The sequence below is a fragment of the Schistocerca gregaria genome, chromosome 3 (assembly GCF_023897955.1).
Source record: "Schistocerca gregaria isolate iqSchGreg1 chromosome 3, iqSchGreg1.2, whole genome shotgun sequence".
NCBI lineage: Eukaryota > Metazoa > Arthropoda > Insecta > Orthoptera > Acrididae > Schistocerca > Schistocerca gregaria.
Window position 1 is genome coordinate 566532715 of NC_064922.1, and position 19818 is coordinate 566552532.

Below are 19818 nucleotides of genomic sequence, written 5' to 3' on the forward strand. Positions count from 1 at the left end.
TACAAATTGGAAGTAAATTATAAATTAATCAGGCTAAAATAAGAGAAACTGTCCAAACCCTAACAACTACCTACAGCAATAATAATAAAAAAAATTTACCACATTTCTTCTTTAAAGAAATCAGTAAAAATGTATAGTCACTTCATTTTAAATGCAGATGAAGTATTAAACGTCATGCCCAAGCTCATCAACAATTCTGGTTCTGTGAAGTGAGTGAACCACAACAGAAATAACTAATGGTATCTAGCGTTCCTTGTAATATTTGCACAGAATAGTGCAGAAATTAAAATATTATGCACTGCTGCTCCTACTGCATGGCGAAAGTTGTTTTATGGGTAAGACAGGGACAGTGATTTCAAAAGAAAAACCTACTAGGCTAGAAATGCTAACATTAAAATTTAAAGCCAACAAAACTCAGATAGTTTTAGATTAATGGTGTCTTACTCCAGTCATGCACTCTATCATAAACAGCATTCCATTACTTTTTCCACTTTAAGCTAAGCACAGTAGCCTACATCTTGCACTATCAGCAGTTGGGTTAATAGGTAGAAATCACATAGTAACCCCCTTCCAAGTATTTTTCATAGTTGATGAAGGATATATGTACATAATACACACCAAAATACCAGTAGCAGCTTTTTCTATAATACAATATAGCTTCTCAGAATTAACCTCACAGCTTACTTAATTTTAAACAATAGTGTGTTAAACATAGAACGGATGTAGATTTCACGCTGAGCTCAGATCAATATCTTACCACAACCTTTACTGCATATTTACATTTGTTAGCTTCCCCAAATTACAATCATACAGAGGAATATTTGATACAAGTTGTTATCTTTGACCAGTAATGTAGGAAACGTTCAAAAAACGCCATGAACAACATTGTGACTATAAAGTTATATCCGTGGTGACTATTTCAAATGATCTAAGCTGCAAATCAATCTGTCACCACAAACAGAATTTTACAGTTCCATGTTTGTTGCACTCTCCCAATCACAAACTGTCACCTTTCAAGATACCTAGTCCTCAGTCAGAGCTACCGTACAGTCTGCCACCACATTCATGGTTTTCTTTCACATTCATTGGCTTTGCCAACTAACAAGAAAACTGCGAATATAAGCACCAAAAGGTGACTTCAGATCAGAAATTCATATCAAATATTTCTCTTGGCCCCAAACTGTCACCTACCTATCTAGTTCAGAGCAACAGCTATGTTACCACAGTCAAGATTTCTAGGGTGGGCATTATTCCATTGCAATCAGTCAATTAGATAGTGGTAAAATTTGAGATGTATTGTGCTCTAACTACATAAAGCGTACTGTGGAGAAAGAAATGATGCAGCTATGAGCTTTACTGACATGGAAGAAAAAGAAAAAAGAAAAAAAAACAGAGCATAAAGAGGTGTATTTAAATGACACTGTTTCTCATGAATGTTAACACAAAGGAGCAAATCGTATTTAGTGATGTGTGTTTAATACTTCAGCAAAAGCAATTATTGAATCTAAAATGAATTTTTAGTGTGTTAACCTCTTTAAGTTACCTGTTATTGTCAAGCACAGCTATGTGTCAATTTGTTCTACAGTATCAAATTACAAAGAACTACAACCTCGTGAAAGAATGAGAGGCATTCCACCAGCTCAATTGCTCTCCTCAAAATACAGTAATCAATGGGAATCTGGCTTTTTTTTTTGTAAAATTTACTGTTTAGTTAGATCAAACAACACCACTGTTATTTCAGACTACAGTCTTGCATTAATGTCAATAGTGTTCTCTGTTCTTATTAGTCACTCAGCAGCTATTACAACAAAATCAACAAGACTGAAAATTATTGTAATCACAATAATTAGAAAACAAATAATATAAATATATCATTCTTACTTATAACTAAAAGAAATTGTTGTTCCAAATTTATGTGCAAAATTAAAATTTGTCATGTAAACAGCATGTCTTTGCTGACATGCGGAAGACTGCACCACAACTGAACAGACACTGATGAGAAGGAGATGCCAGGCCCAGCAGATCTGTGCTAAACTGAAATCTAATTAGAAAGCCATTCTCTACATCGTGTATTACAAGAAAGAATGGAGTGAAAAAATCAAAGTAATGTTGTAATCTGCTGGATAAGTTTGATAATCAAAATTTATAAACAAATAGGAAATAAGTGTAGAATGGTTGACCAATTAGATGTACTTTCTACATTCCTTCAAATACAATTCTACAATTTCACTTAGAAATGTTCCATTTAAGGAGAGTGGGCAATACACAGTATTACCCCAATCACTAAGATGTAGAACTTTCATAATACTTCATAAATGTCACCAGACTAAATGTGGGTATTTTGCACAAAAATCTAACAGTAATCCCTTTTTTCCAAAAACCTTGTTGAAAATCAGTAGTTTGTTCTTTCATTGTCAATCATGATTTGGTTTTACCATACGGATTAGTTGTGATCAAGGCTCCCTATCTAGTACATAGTTCCCAATGTGTATCTTTTCATACTTGTTTGTATAAGCTATTGTGTAGTTGTTAACAGACTTAATGTGAAGCTCAATAAATACTCAATACAATAAACCTGAAGTAACAACCATGATCTGTCAAAATATTCAAAATAATGATAACCAAAATACTGTCCTACAGCAAAGGAACATTGGTACAAAAAAGAACAAATTACAGATACAGCTGTAGCATAAGCAGACAGTAGGAATGTATGCAGAAGAGCACATTAGATGTGTTCATCTAAGATGGATGTAGGCAGAGGAAGACTTAATCACTGAATCGCGACAATACGCGTACTCTAACTGCCGAGTGTTACCCGCAAAAAATACATAACTATTACTGTATTTAGCTACCATACTGGTTTCGTCCAAGTTATTAAAATTCTGGGAGGTTCATTACAACAGACATTCCGTTTTGGACTTAAAGGTATGCCCAAAAAAAACACGAATGATATAAAAAATAAAAGATCTCTTACTTGGGTGCTACAAGAGCGGGCAACAGATCGTAAACCCCAGCATACAACTTGCCGAAAGGAACGTACGTAGTCAGTCTGGAAGTAGTGATCCACAAAGAGAAAGTGCGACAGTCAATTTGTCATAATATATTAATGAAGAACTGTCAGCTTTCGACTTCTATCACTAAACATGCTATAGACGTTGAGGATCAGGTATAAGTTCATGATTGCAAACGTACTGCAACAACATAAAATATTTTGTCCGTCGGAGAAGGCCTATGTAACAAATCTCTGATAGATCTGACAATTTAGTTTCAACTAACTAAAGAATAAATGCGGTCAAACACATCTAAACGTGAAGATTAACATTAGTGTGACATCTAATATGCTGTCACAGATAGAAAAGGTGTTTCTATCAACAATGTTCTCTCTATGAAGTGTTATCTTCTGAGAGTGACACATCGACAGCAAACACAACACCACAGAGAGAAGTTGCCGCAGCGTCCTTAACCTCCACCTGACACTGTCACGTATGAAGCACAAACTCTTATAAATAATAGTCTGTTAATAAAGAACAGCTTAAGTCATACCTTCGGTTTGTAGAACCACTTCCTTATGGATTCCATCTTCTAAATATTTCAGATGCGCCAGGGGCAGTGAAACGTCTATCTATTGTAAAATGAAATATTGAAAGGCATTCTCCACACTAACACCTCCCGCTCACTTCACATCACATGAACAAAACACTCGACTGACCCATATACCATTGTAAAACCTGAAAACTTCCGCGAATGAAAACTGTCACGGAGCGAAATTAACAAACAAATGACACTCTGCCGCTGTGCGCATGCGCTGCCTGGTGCGACTTTCCATGGTACTCCGCACTGCCAGATGGTCGCAGCAACTTAGCGCTTTGAGTACCATGCCCAAAGATGAAAAATTAGCTTCGAACTTAGTGAATTTACGTTCATAAAAATATCCTCATTATTTCTAGTGCCTAGAAATAGGTATCTTCCTCATAACAAATGTGCCTGTAAGTGCGTGGTATCTAGAGGACTTTCAAAGAAAACCATTGCTGATTATTTCATTTCGCGGGGGCGGAGTTGCAAAGGGATGCTGGCCGAGTGGTGGGGGATGAAAGGGTGGGCGAAGCAGTCTTTAACATGCGCGGTATGCACGAAACGGGGGTATAAAATGCCGTAGTTTGCAGCTCCCGCATCAGATATCCGAAAAACACTGCTGGGGGATCATCACCTACTCGGCAACACCCCTAGTTTTGCGGTTCTTTCACGAGCGCCATATATAATGTGAGCACTTAAAAATTTATATTTATTTCAACGCATTTTAATTTTGTTTGTTTCAGACCAAAATCCTGCATTGCGACTTGAAAATCCTGCATTGCGACTTGCCTGCTGTGTTGTACATAAATGTGTGTTTCAATATTTATCACTGTTTATATCTTTGCACACTCTTTTCATTTTAATATTTTAAATCGTTTTAATTTTCAAAAGAATTTAGAGTATCTGCGTTGGTTCTACTTTGTCTGTGTATTTTATCTTTTTATTTTGCTACCAATCTTGAATGACAATGTTCAATCAAGGGTTCATGTTACATTACAAATTTTGATTACCTTTTAATTTTTCTTTTAAATTACTATCGTCCAATTTTTTTAATTCATGAATGTCTACCTACCTATTTAGATTCGTCTAGTATGAAATCTATAGAAATAAATTTAACTGAGCACTGTAAATTCTATTTTAATTTTGTTTCACATGTCTGTGTATTGCACATTATATTTAAGATATGTGTGCTGCTCATTGTACAATAACATAATTATGTTTTTAGATTAAAGAGGCATTGAAAGTTCGAGTTGGAAGCTACTGTGTTACCAGTATATAATTCGCTTCTTAACGACTTTACTTCGACAATTTTGTTTCAATTTGACTTTACAGGGGCTAATCAAACAGTACTGAGTACCAAATTATATTACTCCAAATTCTTCTTCCTATTGTTCACTTATTGATAAGTATATTGTCTGACCCATCTTTAATCCATCTATCTCTTTGTAAACATTGACTTTCTTTTAACTCGGTACTGTAACAGTACCTGCGGCAAAATGAACTTTGTTAATCTTCTGTGTTCTAGAAAAAGTATTAAGTAAAGAACTTGGGAATATACTAGAAGTCCTTAAGTATCGTATGCTAACTATTTAAAGTGCACTGTGGGTAAAGAAATGATCCAACTACGAGGTTAACTAACATGAACTGCAAAAAGATACAGAGCAAATACAGTATCTAGAATAGTGATATCTAGTTTCAGACATCTGTCTGACCAGATATTTCAGCATTTCAGTGACATTCTTCCTTAATGAAAATAAATAAAAGCATGTGGCTCTTCATACTACTTAATATTTGTTCAATATCACCTGTTACCTTTCATATTCCTATTATTCATATACCTTCAACGACATATTTTGGTCATGTATGATATATGTTCCATACACTTGAGCAATATTCTAGGACTGATGCACAGGGGTATCCAGTCTTCTGACTGTATTTCTCTGGTGTTCTACCAATGGAATGAACGAGCTCTGCCAAATGCCTTACCCATGACTGAACCTATGGAATCATTCTGCTTCGCATTTCCACAAATTATAACATAGAGGTATTTGTGTGAGTGGAGCGATTCCAGTTGCGACTAACTGATATTATAACCACAGGATTTTATGTTCCTACCCTTTGTTCAGTGTATAATTATGTATTTCGGAACATTGAAGGCGAGTTGCCCATCCTTTTTAAATCTTTCAAGATCTGAAAATATTTTTGCAACTTTTTTTGGATAGTACCACATAATCGTCGAAAAAATTAAGGTTCTTAGTACTATTGGTTCTTAGTCATATTGCCTGCTAGGTCTTTACTATACGACATAAACAACTAGGTTCCCTACAAGCTTCCATGTGGCACTGCTGAGGTTACTTCTACGTCTATCGACGACTCTTCATCAACGATAACATGCTGAGTCCTCCGTACCAGTAAATTCGCATTCCAGTCACAAAATTTCATTAGATTCTTCAGACGATCATAATTACGCTAGTAAGCATTGATGTGTTACTGAACCAAACCGTTTTCGAAAGTCCAGAACTACTGCATCTACTTGATTTTCTTGTTCCGCAATTTGCATAACGTGATGAGAGTAGGGTTTCATTTGAGCAATGTTTTCAAAGGCCATGTGCCTCATTTGGGGACCGAGCGAGGTGGCGCAGTGGTTAGACACTGGACTCGCATTCGGGAGGACGACGGTTCAATCCCGCGTCCGGGGATCCCGATTCAGGTTTTCCATGATTTCCCTTAATTGCTCCAGGCAAATACCGGGATGGTTCCTCTCAAAAGGGCACGGCCGCCTTCCTTCCCCGTTCTTCCCTAATCCGATGAGACCGATGACCTCGCTGTCTGGTCTCCTTCCCCAAACCAACCAGCCTCATTTGAGCTCAGAATATGTTTTAAGATTCTCCAATAGAGGGGTGTTGAAGATACTGGAGAGTAGTTTTGTTGACCACTTTCACTTATATTCTTATACACAGGCTTCTTTATAACTGCTGGGAACAGTTTTTCGTTCTAGATGTGTGTGGTATACTGTGATCAACGTAGGCGTTAACTCAGCAGCAATTTCTTATAGAACATGCTACGGATTCCATAGGGCTGAAGAACCTTGTTCAATTTTAGCGGTTTTAGTCGTTTCTCGACCACACTTACCCTGCTATATCGGTCGTCTTTGCTGCAATGGTGCGAGAATTAAATTGGGGTAGTAATCATGGATTATCGTTTGTAACGGAACATTTGAAAACAGTGATCAGTACTTCTGCTTTTACTTTGCTACTCTCGGTTACAATTCCTGTCATCCGTGAGTGTATGGACACTTACTCTGACGTCAAAGCCAGCATTTAAATGTAATCAGAATTTCTTTGAGTTTTCTGAGAGTTCTTGCCTGGGCAGTTGTTGAAGGCTTATGGCACTGCACTTACGAGAGCCAGATACCTTGCATTTAGGGTATCTCTGTCTATAGCTGTGTGATTTGTTTCATAGCTATTGTGCAGTAGTCACTGTTCCAATAGCAGTTCCTTACAGACACTGTATACAATGGTGGGTCTGCGGCAGAACGAACTGTTCTGTTAGATACATATCAGTCCAGTGCTAAGTCAGTTACTTTTCTGAACTTCAGCCTAGTTCGTCTACATGCACCTGCCCAGAACTAAATATTTCGAGCTCCTCTTTGTCTAATTTACTAAATATACTCATACGATGAAATCAGTGTTTTTAAAACTGGTTCAGGGAAACTGATACGAGTTACAATGTGAACGTTATCAAAGAGGTCAGATTTGTTTGTTGCCATTACATGAAGTATATTTTCGTCATGACTTGCCTTACGGACTATTTGTTCTCAATCATTTTCAGACAAAGCATTTAGTATGTTGTCATAGAATCACTTACAGACAGCTTGTTGGATGACTGAAGTCACCTTCAATGACGACAATATGGATGAAAAATGTTCTACAGAGCTGAAGTTAACTTTCTTAATTTATCGGTTATCCCTGGGGTTGAACCTGGTTGTCAGTAGAATGACTCAATTAGACTACCTTTGTAGTGTCTTTTGTCCATATATTCTTCCACATGGCTTCAATTTCTATCTAGATGAATTTTAGTTTCTTGTCTGCTGTGACAAGCACACCATCGCCATCCCCTGGTAGCCCATCCCTTCGATATACACCCAGATAGACCCGATAGATATCAATGGCATAAATTTCGGGTTCGATCCAACATCCTTTCATTCAAGAATGCTCCACAGAATAACTGACTGGACACACTTATACTTGCCGCTAACTTTTGAGCTTCATCTCATTGGTTTTTGGCTTACGTGCGTAGGAAGGAGCTACAGATTCTCAAAAAAACCATATGATGATTTGTCCATGGAATTTTAAAAGAAGCCGGCCTGGGTGGCCGAGCGGTTCTAGGCGCTACAGTCTGGAGCCACGCAACCGCTACGGTCGCAGGTTCGAATTCTGCCTCGGGCATGGATGTGTGTGATGTCCTTAGGTTAGTTAGGTTTATGTAGTTCTAAGTTCTAGGGGACTGATGGCCTTAGAAGTTAGTCCCATAGTGCTCAGAGCCATATGAACCATTTTTAAAAGAACCCCTTCTAGTGCGGTCGTTTCAGATTGTCAGGCGTTACACTACGGTAACATTTACATTTGTATTAACAGTTATACTTTGTCAATCACGACAAAGCATACGTATATTAATAGTTCTCTCTTCACAACAGATGAGTGTAGCCTTGGAAAATATCCACGTTGTATACAGTGTATCCCAATGTTCTGGGTTAAAATTATGGAGTAAATTTCCTTTACTTTACGTCTATGGTCACAAACTTTTTGTTAACAGATTACCGGTTTCGGTCTATAGTCACCATCTTCAGATCTTTTTTATAAAAACAATGTCCTAATGTTCTGTATCCATAGTGGCATCATCAAATGTCAAATGCAAATTAACAAAAAGTTTGTGACCATAGATGTAAAGAAAAGGCAATTTATTCTATATTCGGGCCACTGTTGTATTCGCGACAATGTCGCAACTTGTGAAAATTATGAAAAATTAGAGTATCCTAAAAGTAATACTTTAAGGTCAACTAATGGTAGGGAATAACTATTCAGCTTTTTTATTAACATAAACAGCGCCTTAGTAATACTACAGTACACACAGAGCAGATTCCACTAAAGAGCAATGGCAAGACGTCGTACTAGCTTTCATGTATCCAAATCAACACCAGCACAACCACAATCCCAGACGTCCGGGACTTGATACCGCTTCTCTTTGAGATACATGTCTGGTTGTCGTTAGAGAAGGAAGAAAGATTAAGGATTAACGTCCCATTGATTCTGTGGTCATCAAAGATTGGGTGCAAGATCGGATTCGATAGGAAATTGGCCCTGGAAAATCTCGGCACTTAACTAAAGCGATATAGGGATTTTTTCCTTTTGACATCAGTCTTCTGGCTGGTTTGATACTGCCTGTCACGAATTCATTTTCTGTACCAGTGCACCCAACATCCTCATTTTGGGGGGGGGGGGGGGGTATATTTCAGAATCTCTCTTCCACTGCCGTTTTTATCCTCTGCAACTCCCTCAGATAACATGGGACTGAAACCTTGCGTTTCGTAACACATGTCCTAATATGCTGTCCCTTTTTCTTGTCAGTGTTTTACACAGGTTCCTCCTCTCTATGCTTTCTGCAGAGAACCTCCTCCTTTTTTTAACGGTCCGCCCAATTTCCAACGTCTTTCTACAGTACCACGTCCCAAAAGGCTCGCTTCCCTTTTTTATGGGTTTTTCTATGGCCCATAATTAACTATAATACTCGTACGATGCTGTGCTCCAAACGCACAGGACGCCGCTCTTAAACCCGGATAAATTTCAATTTGAATTTCCTGCTATATCGTAGTTCCGCCGGTGTCGCGATTGGCGTTCTTGAAAGCCTTAGGCATCAGAAACTCAAAATGGCCGAGATATTGCGGACAAGTGTGGAGTACAACCGAAGAGCCGCGATTATCAGTAATCGCGCTGGGCGTTCGCGCACTGAAATATTTCGATTCTTCGGGTTCCCGAGATCGACTGTTTAAGATATTGTGGCCAAGTATAATGTTTCGGAAAAGTCTGTGGAATGTTCCGCTAACCCGGCGAGGAAACCTTATTCGAGGAAACACGTGTCACGAACTGCGGCAGTCATCGAAAAGGTTCAGGCGCTGATTTCAGAGGACCCGGGGGAATCGCTGAGGAAATTGGCGTCAGTATTGAATGTCAGCTAGCGAACAATGCGTCGGATGACAGAGGAGGATCTCGTACGAGGCATTTAGTCCAAAACTGGCATATTCTGCTCAAAGGAAATATGGTTCAAATGGCTCTGAGCACTACGGGACTTAACTTCTGAGGTCATTAGTCCCCTAGAACTTAGAACTACTTTAACCTAACTAACCTAAGGACATCACACAGATCCATGCCCGAGGCAGGATTCGAACCTGCGAGCGTACCGGTTGCGCGGTTCCAGACTGTTGCGCCTAGAACCGCTCGGCCACTCCGGCCTGCTCTGGTCAAAGTAGCTCTGGCCCCCGAATAGCCTGGATTTGAACCCACTAGACTACTACGTTAGGAGCGTAGTCGAAAGAGTTTCCAATTAAGACTAGGCACTGTAATGTCGCATCTCTACGCACCGCGATTGAAGCAGCATTCCCGAATATGGACAGCGCTATTTTAAAGAGTGCGTGCGATCGCTTCAGGACAAGGTTGAAGGCGGTCATTGCGGCTGAAGGGGGGTTCATCGAGTGATGTTACTCTTAAAAGATAACACTACTTACATGTAAAAGGATTTTTTTGTAATGAATTTGCTTTGAAAAAAAATTTCATTTGTCCGCATTTAAGCGCAGCACCGTGTGCATTGCGATAAATTTTTTCCTCAAATTATGGCCGACGTTTGATACTACCGGACTCCTCTTGGCCAGGTTTGTCCTCTTTGTCTATGATACTCTGCATTTTATGCCCTCCTTGCTTCGTCCATCATTAGTTATTTCTCATTTCTCATTTCCTTAAATTCTTCTACTACTTGGTCACCAATTTTGGTGTTAGACTTATCGCTAATTTCGTATTTGCTACTGCTTTGTACTTTCCTCTTTCTTCGGAGCACTCTCAGTGTTCTCATTAGACTGTTCATTGCAGTTAGCAGGTCTTGCAGTTTCCTCACTTTCGCTAAGGATAGCAATGTCATCAGCGGGTAAAAGTCGAGCGCAAAATTGTGGTTTGAGGTGGGCTTGGTGTCCGGTTCCAACTGAGCTAGGAACATGGAGTGAAACGTTTTGGTTTGCCAGGACCAGAGGCCATTTGTGTAGCCATTCGAACCTCTGTCTTGCTGTAGCTATGTTACGGTTCATTAAGCAACGTTTGAATGACAAAACTGGAGCTGGCGTCCAGGCAATTAATGCGAATTGATTAATTCCTCTTTCAAAAGATTTTAATATAGTCGGGATTAATATTCAGCTGTTGGCACCATTTATATGTGCACCGTTCGGATTTTACGTGCAAAAAGAGTCACCCTTAAATAACTCCGACTGGAGCGAGACTGATGATTCAAATTTGGTCCATCGGCGTATCGGGCCGTGTTGTAAGATAACTTTTAACCGTGTGAAAAAACTCTTGCTTAGTTTGGATTATAAACACAAAAAACGCGTTTTTTTCTGGGAGTTTCTTGAAGCATACCATTTCTGTGCTTTAAACTTATAAGAATCAGTTCAAACTTTGCACGAAGATAGATAAATGGATGAAGTCAAAACGATTTTTTATCCACTTATCTTTCTCCGTTGTCGACGTACGACGCCTAAATATATTCCTGGGGGGCTTTTGAAGCGCGCAACTCCTGTGCTTTAAATTTGCACGAATCGGTGCAAACTTTGCACAAAAGTAGATAAATGGATAAAGTCAAAATGAAATGTGTTTGTCCAATAGACTTTATCCATTCTAGAGATACTATGGTTTGAAGTCGAGATGAATGTTACACCTAAAATTCTTTCTTACGTGAATTGAATGAGAGGAAACTTTAAAGTGAATCAAATAAATAAAAATGCGTTTATACGACAACTGAAAATTCGCTTTGAAAAATCTAGTTCCATTCGGATTTTACATGCATAGAACACGTTTTCTGTAAGTTTTTCTTACGCCCACCAATTCTATATTTCAAAATTTTGCGAATCAGTTACAATTTTGTAAGAAGGTAGAAAAATACATGTCATTAATGGTTGTCCCCTTGTGTTTTGAAAGCTTTATCCGTTGCCACAGTACAAGCAACGTGGTTCAAAAGACAACAAAGAAACCTGTGCTGGATCAGTCGTCGCCCGAGTTAAAAATCTACATCGGTTGCCAAGTTATGGAGGTCTTATGTCAAAGTTAAGGCAGAGTTTAGGAACCAGAAGAAAAATACTCCTATCGTAGCATAAAGAAAGGTGAATATATCTTGGGCAGAGTTAGGGATGCAAAAGAAGGAAACTAGCTTTTCGACTGTCTGACACCTTAAAAGACATCTTGACATATTCGCGCTTTTTTTACTAGTTGACCCTACTTCCCCGGAAAGTGAGCTCTCCTAGACCAATCCGTATTAGATGAATGGTGGGGGGGGGGGGGGCGTGTAAGAACAATCAGACACAAATTTATGGCTGGTTCAAATGACTCTGAGCACTATACGACTTAACTTCTGAGGTCATCAGTTACCTAGAACTAATTAAACCTAACTAACCTGAGGACATCACACACATCCATGCTCGAGGCAGGATTCGAACCTGTGCCCGTAGCAGTCACTCGGTTCCAGACTGTAGCGCATGTACAACAGAACGTATCCGAGATTGAGGTGTATCTATAATAGGAATATTTCAGAGTGGGGAATGAATGCATCCCAAACTTTAACGACACCTTGTGTCATATTGCACGACATGATTAGTGCCATGTTGGATGACATGATGGCACGTATCATGTTGTACGACATAACATCATGTTAGTTTACTTGGCACGATGCTTTATACTACGTGATATGGATGCTAATACTGACAAGTAAAAAATTTCCGATATGTCAGGCTGTTTCGATCCAAATTTCTCTGAAGCAGCCAGATAAGTCGAAAAGCTAGTTCCCTTCTTTTGTATTCCTAAGTCTGCCCAGGATATGTTCGCCTTTTTTTGGTGCTAAGATAGCAGCATTTTTCTTTCTGGTTATCATTATTATCTATTCAGGCTGAACTTTTATCCACTCCTGAACTTTTTTTAATTTTCGTTACCGCTTCTTCGTTGTAGAGATTAAAGTGTAGAGGCGGACTGTATCACTTCCCTATTCCCTTTCCAATTCGTGCACCTCTCTTGGTTGTTGCACACATTATATATTACCAAGTCTCCCTATAGCATACTCTCTATTTTCTTGAGAATTTAGAACTTCTTTATGCACCCGTTTTGGTCTTCGAACGCGCTTTTTTTTTAAGGAAAATTCGCCAAAAATTAAATCTAGATTGCCTGAGACGGATTTGAACCATCGCCATCCCGCATTCGAGTCCAATGTCTTACCACTGTCTCATCCTGCCCGCTGACTACCGTTTCACATGAGCGGAATAGACAATCCGTCGAGTCCTCCCTCGGACATGGGTGTGGTGGTGGTGGTTGGGTGTTTAACGTCCCGTCGACAACGAGGTCATTAGCGACGGAGCAGAAGCTCGGGTTAGGGAAGGAAATCGGCCGCACCCTTTCAAAGGAACCATCCCGGCATTTGCCTGAAACGATTTAGGAAAATCATGGAAAACCTAAATCAGGATGGCTGGAGACGGGAGTGAACCGTCGTCCTCCCGAATGCGAGGCCAGTGTGCTAACCACTGCGCCACCCCGCTCGGTGGACATGGGTGTGTGCGTTGTTCTTAGCATAAGTCAGTTTAAGTACTGTGTAAGTCTAGGGACCGAGGACCAAAGCAGTTTGTTCCCTTAGGAATTCACACACATTTGGACATGTTTTTGGAATTGACACCTTCCACTTTCTGTAGTGTTATTGAGCGGTTGTATCCCAGGCTGTCTCACATTCAACGTTGTCCCCAGGATTTCTGACAGTAACTCGACCATTCCCTAATAATTTTGACTGATATATGAGTCATTATTGATGTCTAATAAAAATCTTGCATTGTAATAATTCTCTAAAAAACATAAAGATCGCAAATTACTATGGTAGTCAAAGGTAATTTCCACTCGGTTTCTTCTGAAAAACGCAATAGTTCCCCTTTCTAGCACTTGGTTCATACATGCTTCGACGCCTGTCTATCAGTAGGTCTTGTTTTATTCCTGAAACTGCATTAATTTAAAAAAAATGGGACAGTAACATAACATCACCCGTTAAGCGTGGAGACACATATTCTCCTTAGTTTCGTTTTGTGCGCGAGAACTCGCACTACCAGGAGACAACGAGGTAAAAAAATGTGTTAAAATGCATTTACAGCCCACAAAGAAATGTTCCAAGGACATACAGTAAAACGGAAACCGCGACACGCTGTTTCAAAAATAAAACAATACCAACTGAAGATGACGAGTGGTTGTCGAAACACGTTTGAGAAAAGAATAAAAAGAGAAAAACATTTATATTTTCAGAACAGAACCAATATGAGCTTCCAATCCCAGCAAGATGGGTGATTTCTCAATTTTCGTCTTTTCCTTGAAGATGAAAATAGTGAAGTAATTATGAGGATTCTGAAGGTCTTTTCATTACGTCGGACTGCATTATAAGGACTGTTTGGAAGCAACGACGGACGGACGTTTTCAAAATAGTGTAAATCTCACACTTGCCTGAACACTTATTACTGGCAATAATATTACTGAATTAATTTATTACCTTCGGTCAGTACCTTTTCATACCCCGTCACTCCAGTAAGTTTCACTACTGGATAAATAAAAAAATATAGAAAAGTTAGGATGGTGTTAACGCTTCGGATGTCCTACATAATCCCCCCCCCCCCCCCCCAGGTTGAGTACAACGCATAGAATAATAGTACAACTATGAGAAACTGTGAGAAAGTCCTTTGAGATTATGTTCAATTCCCGCGCGACCGCTACGGTCGCAGGTTCGAATCCTGCCTCGGGCATGGATGTGTGTGATATCCTTAGGTTAGTTAGGTTTAAGTAGTTCTAAGTTCTAGGGGACTGATGACCTCAGAAGTTTAGTCCCATACTGCCCAGAGCCATTTGAACCATTTGTTCTTCAATTGGCGCGTCTCATTGGCTAGAATGTCGATTATGCCGTCAAGTGAATTTATGTACTTCTTGGTTTTGTGGTAGGTCCGTAGTAATAACACTAAGCCTCGTTTTTCCAGAAAAGAATTGCCCGCGTCTTCCATTTCTATCAGTTCGCGGCATGTGTCGCCGCGTTGTTGCTGGTCAGGAGTCAAGGTGCGCAGGGCAAATTCTGTACACACTTCTTTGAAACATTCCGTGGAATGTTTTGAGCTTTTGATTAAGAAATACGTGAAATGTACTCGCAGTTGCGGATATGGACAATCATCAGCGTTTAATGGAATGACAGTGCGCGAGAACTCGCACTACCAGGAGACAACGAGGTAAAAAAATGTGTTAAAATGCATTTACAGCCCACAAAGAAATGTTCCAAGGACATACAGTAAAACGGAAACCGCGACACGCTGTTTCAAAAAAGTTGTGCCAGACCGGGACTCGAAGCCGGATTTCCCGCTTATCGCGAGTGGTCGCTTTACCATTAGGCTATCCGAGCACGACTCACATCCAGACGTTAACTGCCGTATGTGGTCAACTTCGACCCGTTTTTCGGGCACGGATGCTTGTGCGAATGAACATTGCAGCGTAATCCGGAGTAACACAGGCACTGCAATATCGTGATTAAGAGATGTCACTCCATATCGATTTGTGACATAACGCTGAGACAGAGCGAGGTGGCGCAGTGGTGAGCACACTGGACTCGCATTCGGGAGGACGACGGTTCAATCCCGCGTCCGGCCATCCAGATTTAGGTTTTCCGTGATTTCCCTAGATCACTCCAGGCAAATGCCGGGATGGTTCCTTTGAAAGGGCACGGCCGACTTCCTTCCCCATCCTTCCCTAATCCGAGCTGGTGCTCCGTCTCTAATGACCTTGTTGTCGACGGAACGTTAAACACCAATATCCTCCTCCTACATAACGCTGAAACACGATGGCCGCTACTTAACACTGCCCGCTCACAACTGACTGGTCGAATCCACGTCTGTAATTTATAGTTGCTACTTCAATCTGCCCCTGTAGTCACTGCACTAAGTGGCTTGCACGTCGGGAACGAAACCAGTTTCGGAACTATTTGGATGTACGGACGGACGGTGCCTGTGGGAACACTAAACTACATTTGCTGTTTCTTGATAGAATCTACAGTGCACCAGTAGAGCTCAAGAGTGGAGTTCAGAGGTGTGCACCACCTATAAAATCTGCCTCCATGACTAGTTTGAATCGCGCAGAAATTTGACCTGAACGGTTAAACATTGGTGGGGAAAGAAAGTTTCAGCACTAGAATTTGACTGCCCTGGCATGGACGTCTACAGAAATTTACCCAAGAGGGGGGAAGATTAGAAAATTGTCATTTTTCTTATAACTGATTCGGTGAATTTTATATAAACCCTTTTCACGTCCACCCTCAGCCGCATGAGTGCTAGGGTTGTTTTACTGTCACAGTACTTTTTTCCATGCAGCAAATTATGCGTGCGCCGAGCTCGTTCAAATGGCTGCACGCGTTACAGAGAAATGCCATGTTGTCACTGCCACTGTGCCCTACACCGACCCCTCTTCCCCATCCTCTCCGTCAATCTTCGGGGTGAAACGTCATGGTGACTGTCACCAATACGGCTAGCTCCACCGAAAACTTGGGATTCGATAACACCAATCGTTAGTGAATATTTTTGTATTTAACGGCTTTTCATGCCATCCCTGAATATAGTAGAGGTATAAGATATTAAAAAACTATATTAAAAAACTAGAAACCCGCCTCGATTGCGAAAAAAGCACCTAGTGTTAACCTAGGTTTCGGCGTAGATAACTACACCTTCTTCAGAACAATAAAACCCACAAGTGCCTAAGAAGACCTTTGTCAATGATTAAAAGAACACCTTAGCTATACATGTTGAAGGTCCTTAAAGAGGTATAAAACCTCACAATATTCGTATGCAAGTAATGAGTCATGTACAGAAAAAAAAAATTGTTGAAATTTCCCTGGGCGTTCCTCAGTCACCTCCTTATCAACCCACTCCCACCCTTATAAGAAGTGGGTTTTTCTTACCTCCACAGTGCTTGTTTCCAGATAGTAAGTGATATGTGTATCAGCTTTTGTTGCAATCGATCCAGTAGTTCAGAAGGAGATGTGGAACATGAGTATACTAATAGATTGATAATAATTATTATTATTTTTACAAGCACACTATCAGGGCAAAAGTATCTGGAACCCATCAGTTAGCATTACTGTGGGATGTGTCCATCTTTTGCCTTTATAACAGCTTCAGATCAGCCGGGGGACATGTTCATTGAGATGTCTCGATATCTGTGGAAGAACGACAGCCCTTTTCTCTCTCAAGAGCCGTAGCTGGAGAAGGTATTGATGTTGAACGCTAGGATCTGAAGGAAAGACGACGTTCTAACCATCGTTAGGTCGGGACTCTGCATATGTCAGTCCATTTCAGGCATGTTACTGTCCACATACCTTCGGCTCACAGATGCTGCTTTATGGCTGGGTGCATTGTGATGCTGACATTCGTCGTCTCTTAGTTCCTCTGCTGTACGCAGTGCTGGAGAACGTGTTCATAACCTTCCGCATTTGCTGCTCTCTCAAGCGCAATAAAGGGAACAACACACCCAACCACGAAAAACGTGTCCACACAGTAACATCACCTATTCCGTGCTTTAATTTTGGCGCTGCACATGATGGCAGATAAAGTTTCCAGGCATTCGCCAAACCCGAACCCTACTATCGTATTGCCACAGGGTAGACCGTGGTTCATCTCTCCAAATGTCCTCCCCTGGTAGCTGAGTGGTCAGCGCGACAGACTGACTATCCTAAGGGCCGGGTTCGATTCGCGGCTGGGTTGGAGATTTCCTCCGCTCACGGACTCGGTTTTGTGTTGTCCTAATCATCATCATTTCATCCCCATCGCCGAAGTGGCGTCAAATCGAAAGACTTGCACCAGGCGGGCGGTCTACCCGACGGGAGGCCGTCATCGCACGCTATTGTTATTGTTATCACTCCAAATCACCTGGCCCATTTATTATCCAATTGCGTTGCTCTCTACACCACCTCAGTCGCAAAGTAATACTGACTACAGAAATCTGTTTCTCATGAGCAGCTGCTCGACCTCTGCACCCTATTCTTTTTAACTTCCTATGAATTGTCACCGTGATAGCCGGACTGCTGGTAGGACTCACGAGTGATTCTTTCCAATGATTTCCTGCTATTTCATGCAACTACTCTCCACAGTGCTTGAACGTACCTGTTCGCCATATCTTAGTGTATCAGGCATTCTTCCTTCGAGTTTCCACTTAACAACCACATCACCAGCGGCCGACTTGGGCAGCTTTAGAAATGGGAAAATTTTCCTGGTGGTTTTGTTATTAAGATGACATCCAATGACTAGTCCACGTCCGAAGTCACTGTGCGCTCCTGGCCAACCAATTCTGCTTTTGCTGCTACTCTACTAACAATATAATGCTTCCCGCCTCCTTTTATGCTGTCGGATCCGCCTCTCGTGACGTATAGTGATCAGTTCGGCAATACATGACGGTGTCCTGATGTTACCGATTAAGTAGAGTACTAGAATGAGTTGTTGCTGTGCAGCAGAATAAGAGAGTCCGAAATGGCTATTGAATAGCCGAAACCAGCAATTATAATAAAAAACTGTGCGATCGAGAAAATTAAATAAAAATTACATACATATCACTTCACCGCCAGAACATTTGTCGGTCTTGAAGGGTGATGTGACCTTCAGTTTTCAGATGCACCCCATCTACTCCGCTGCACAACAACCAGCGTGCTCTTACATGGGCGTGAAGAACTGACTGGTGACATAATCTCCTATAAATAAGTGCTAACCTTTTTTTAAAAAAATATCCTGGGGTATGTTGGACAGTCGGGTTGTAAAAGGAACTTGCCCTGATGAGCCAAAAAATTATGACCATCTGCTTAAAGTAATATAGCAGCGATACTTTGTGACGCCGATTTGGTAAGTCCATGATAGGTTTCCAAAGGTATGTGGCATCAGATATCTATGCACAGGTCAGGCTATTTGGTTTTTAGCCCCTCCCCCCCCCCCCCCCCCGCCCCCCAATACTATCTCAGATGTTTTACATATGGTTTAGATCAGCCGAATTTGATGGCGAAGATATCACTCAGTTCATTGCCATGTCCCTAGGACTACTGTCACACGTTTCTAGTCTTGTAACAGGGGCAATTATCCTGATGGAAGGTGCCATCGAAGTCGGGGAAGACAAGCGTGAAGGGTTGCTTGTGGTCCACTACAACGTTAACTCGGTTCACACCACTCATGATGCTTTTGTTTAGTACCACAAGTCCTGTGGGAACCCAGGCTAATGTCCCCCATAGCATAATACTATCCCCAGCAGCCTGCATCCTGTGGCCCTCGTAACGAGCAGTCGTTCACATTAATGACAGCGGGGAATTACTTGCCCTGTGCGCTGAGGTGTGTGAGCGCTTGACGTGCTGGGGCTCGACAGCAGAGCGTGCAAACAACGTATCACATTTAAGTACTCAACACAGACACGTTATACGAACTACTGCGTGCCTTTTGGAACATTAAACCAACAAACTGCTAGTTACAGTAGATGAAATTCTCTATGATCTCAACACTGTGGTAAACACAAATGAGAGAAATTATCATTAATTAGTAGTAATTCGAATGAAGTAAATTTACTACCACATATATTACATGTTCCAAGTAGGAGCGCCTGTTTAGCAATGGAACACCATCACTGCGAGAGCAGAATTCAGTTATGCAAAAAGAAATCGCTCATATTCATATTTTTATGAGGGTCGCCTGACCTGAGCTGTTGTAGGACCAAACAAGAAAACAAAAGAAGTACAATCCTAAGCTTTAAGGTCAGCTTATTTCCTCAAATTAATATCACAGATGTGTAGTGTGCAGAGTCTTTGTGCACAAAAAGTGAATATGTATTCACGCATTTGTGTCTCAAATGATTGCTTATTTTAAGCATAAAGAAATTAATGCGCTTTCAAAAATAAATTGAGTTTGACAATGCTAAG

At 40.8% G+C, this 19818-nt stretch overlaps 2 protein-coding genes across 4 annotated transcripts in view; one reads left to right on the plus strand and one right to left on the minus strand.

Moving 5' to 3' along the window:
• Positions 1–3805, minus strand: part of LOC126353816 (lateral signaling target protein 2-like) — a 296323-nt gene extending 292518 nt beyond the window's left edge. For 2 of the 3 annotated variants that reach the window (XM_050002929.1, XM_050002930.1), the window contains exon 1: positions 3544–3789. In XM_050002929.1, coding sequence (XP_049858886.1) covers positions 3544–3579 — 36 coding nt within the window. In that variant the 5' untranslated portion in view covers positions 3580–3789. Of the gene's footprint in view, positions 1–3543 lie in introns of all 3 variants that reach the window. The other variant, XM_050002931.1, reaches the window with a different exon arrangement.
• A 375-nt stretch (positions 3806–4180) lies between these two features.
• The window catches only part of LOC126355922 (pro-corazonin-like), a 47886-nt gene continuing 32248 nt past the window's right edge, over positions 4181–19818 (plus strand). Inside the window, exon 1 of the mRNA XM_050006483.1 lies at positions 4181–4260. Coding sequence (XP_049862440.1) covers positions 4259–4260 — 2 coding nt within the window. The 5' untranslated portion in view covers positions 4181–4258. The remainder of the gene's footprint in view (positions 4261–19818) is intronic.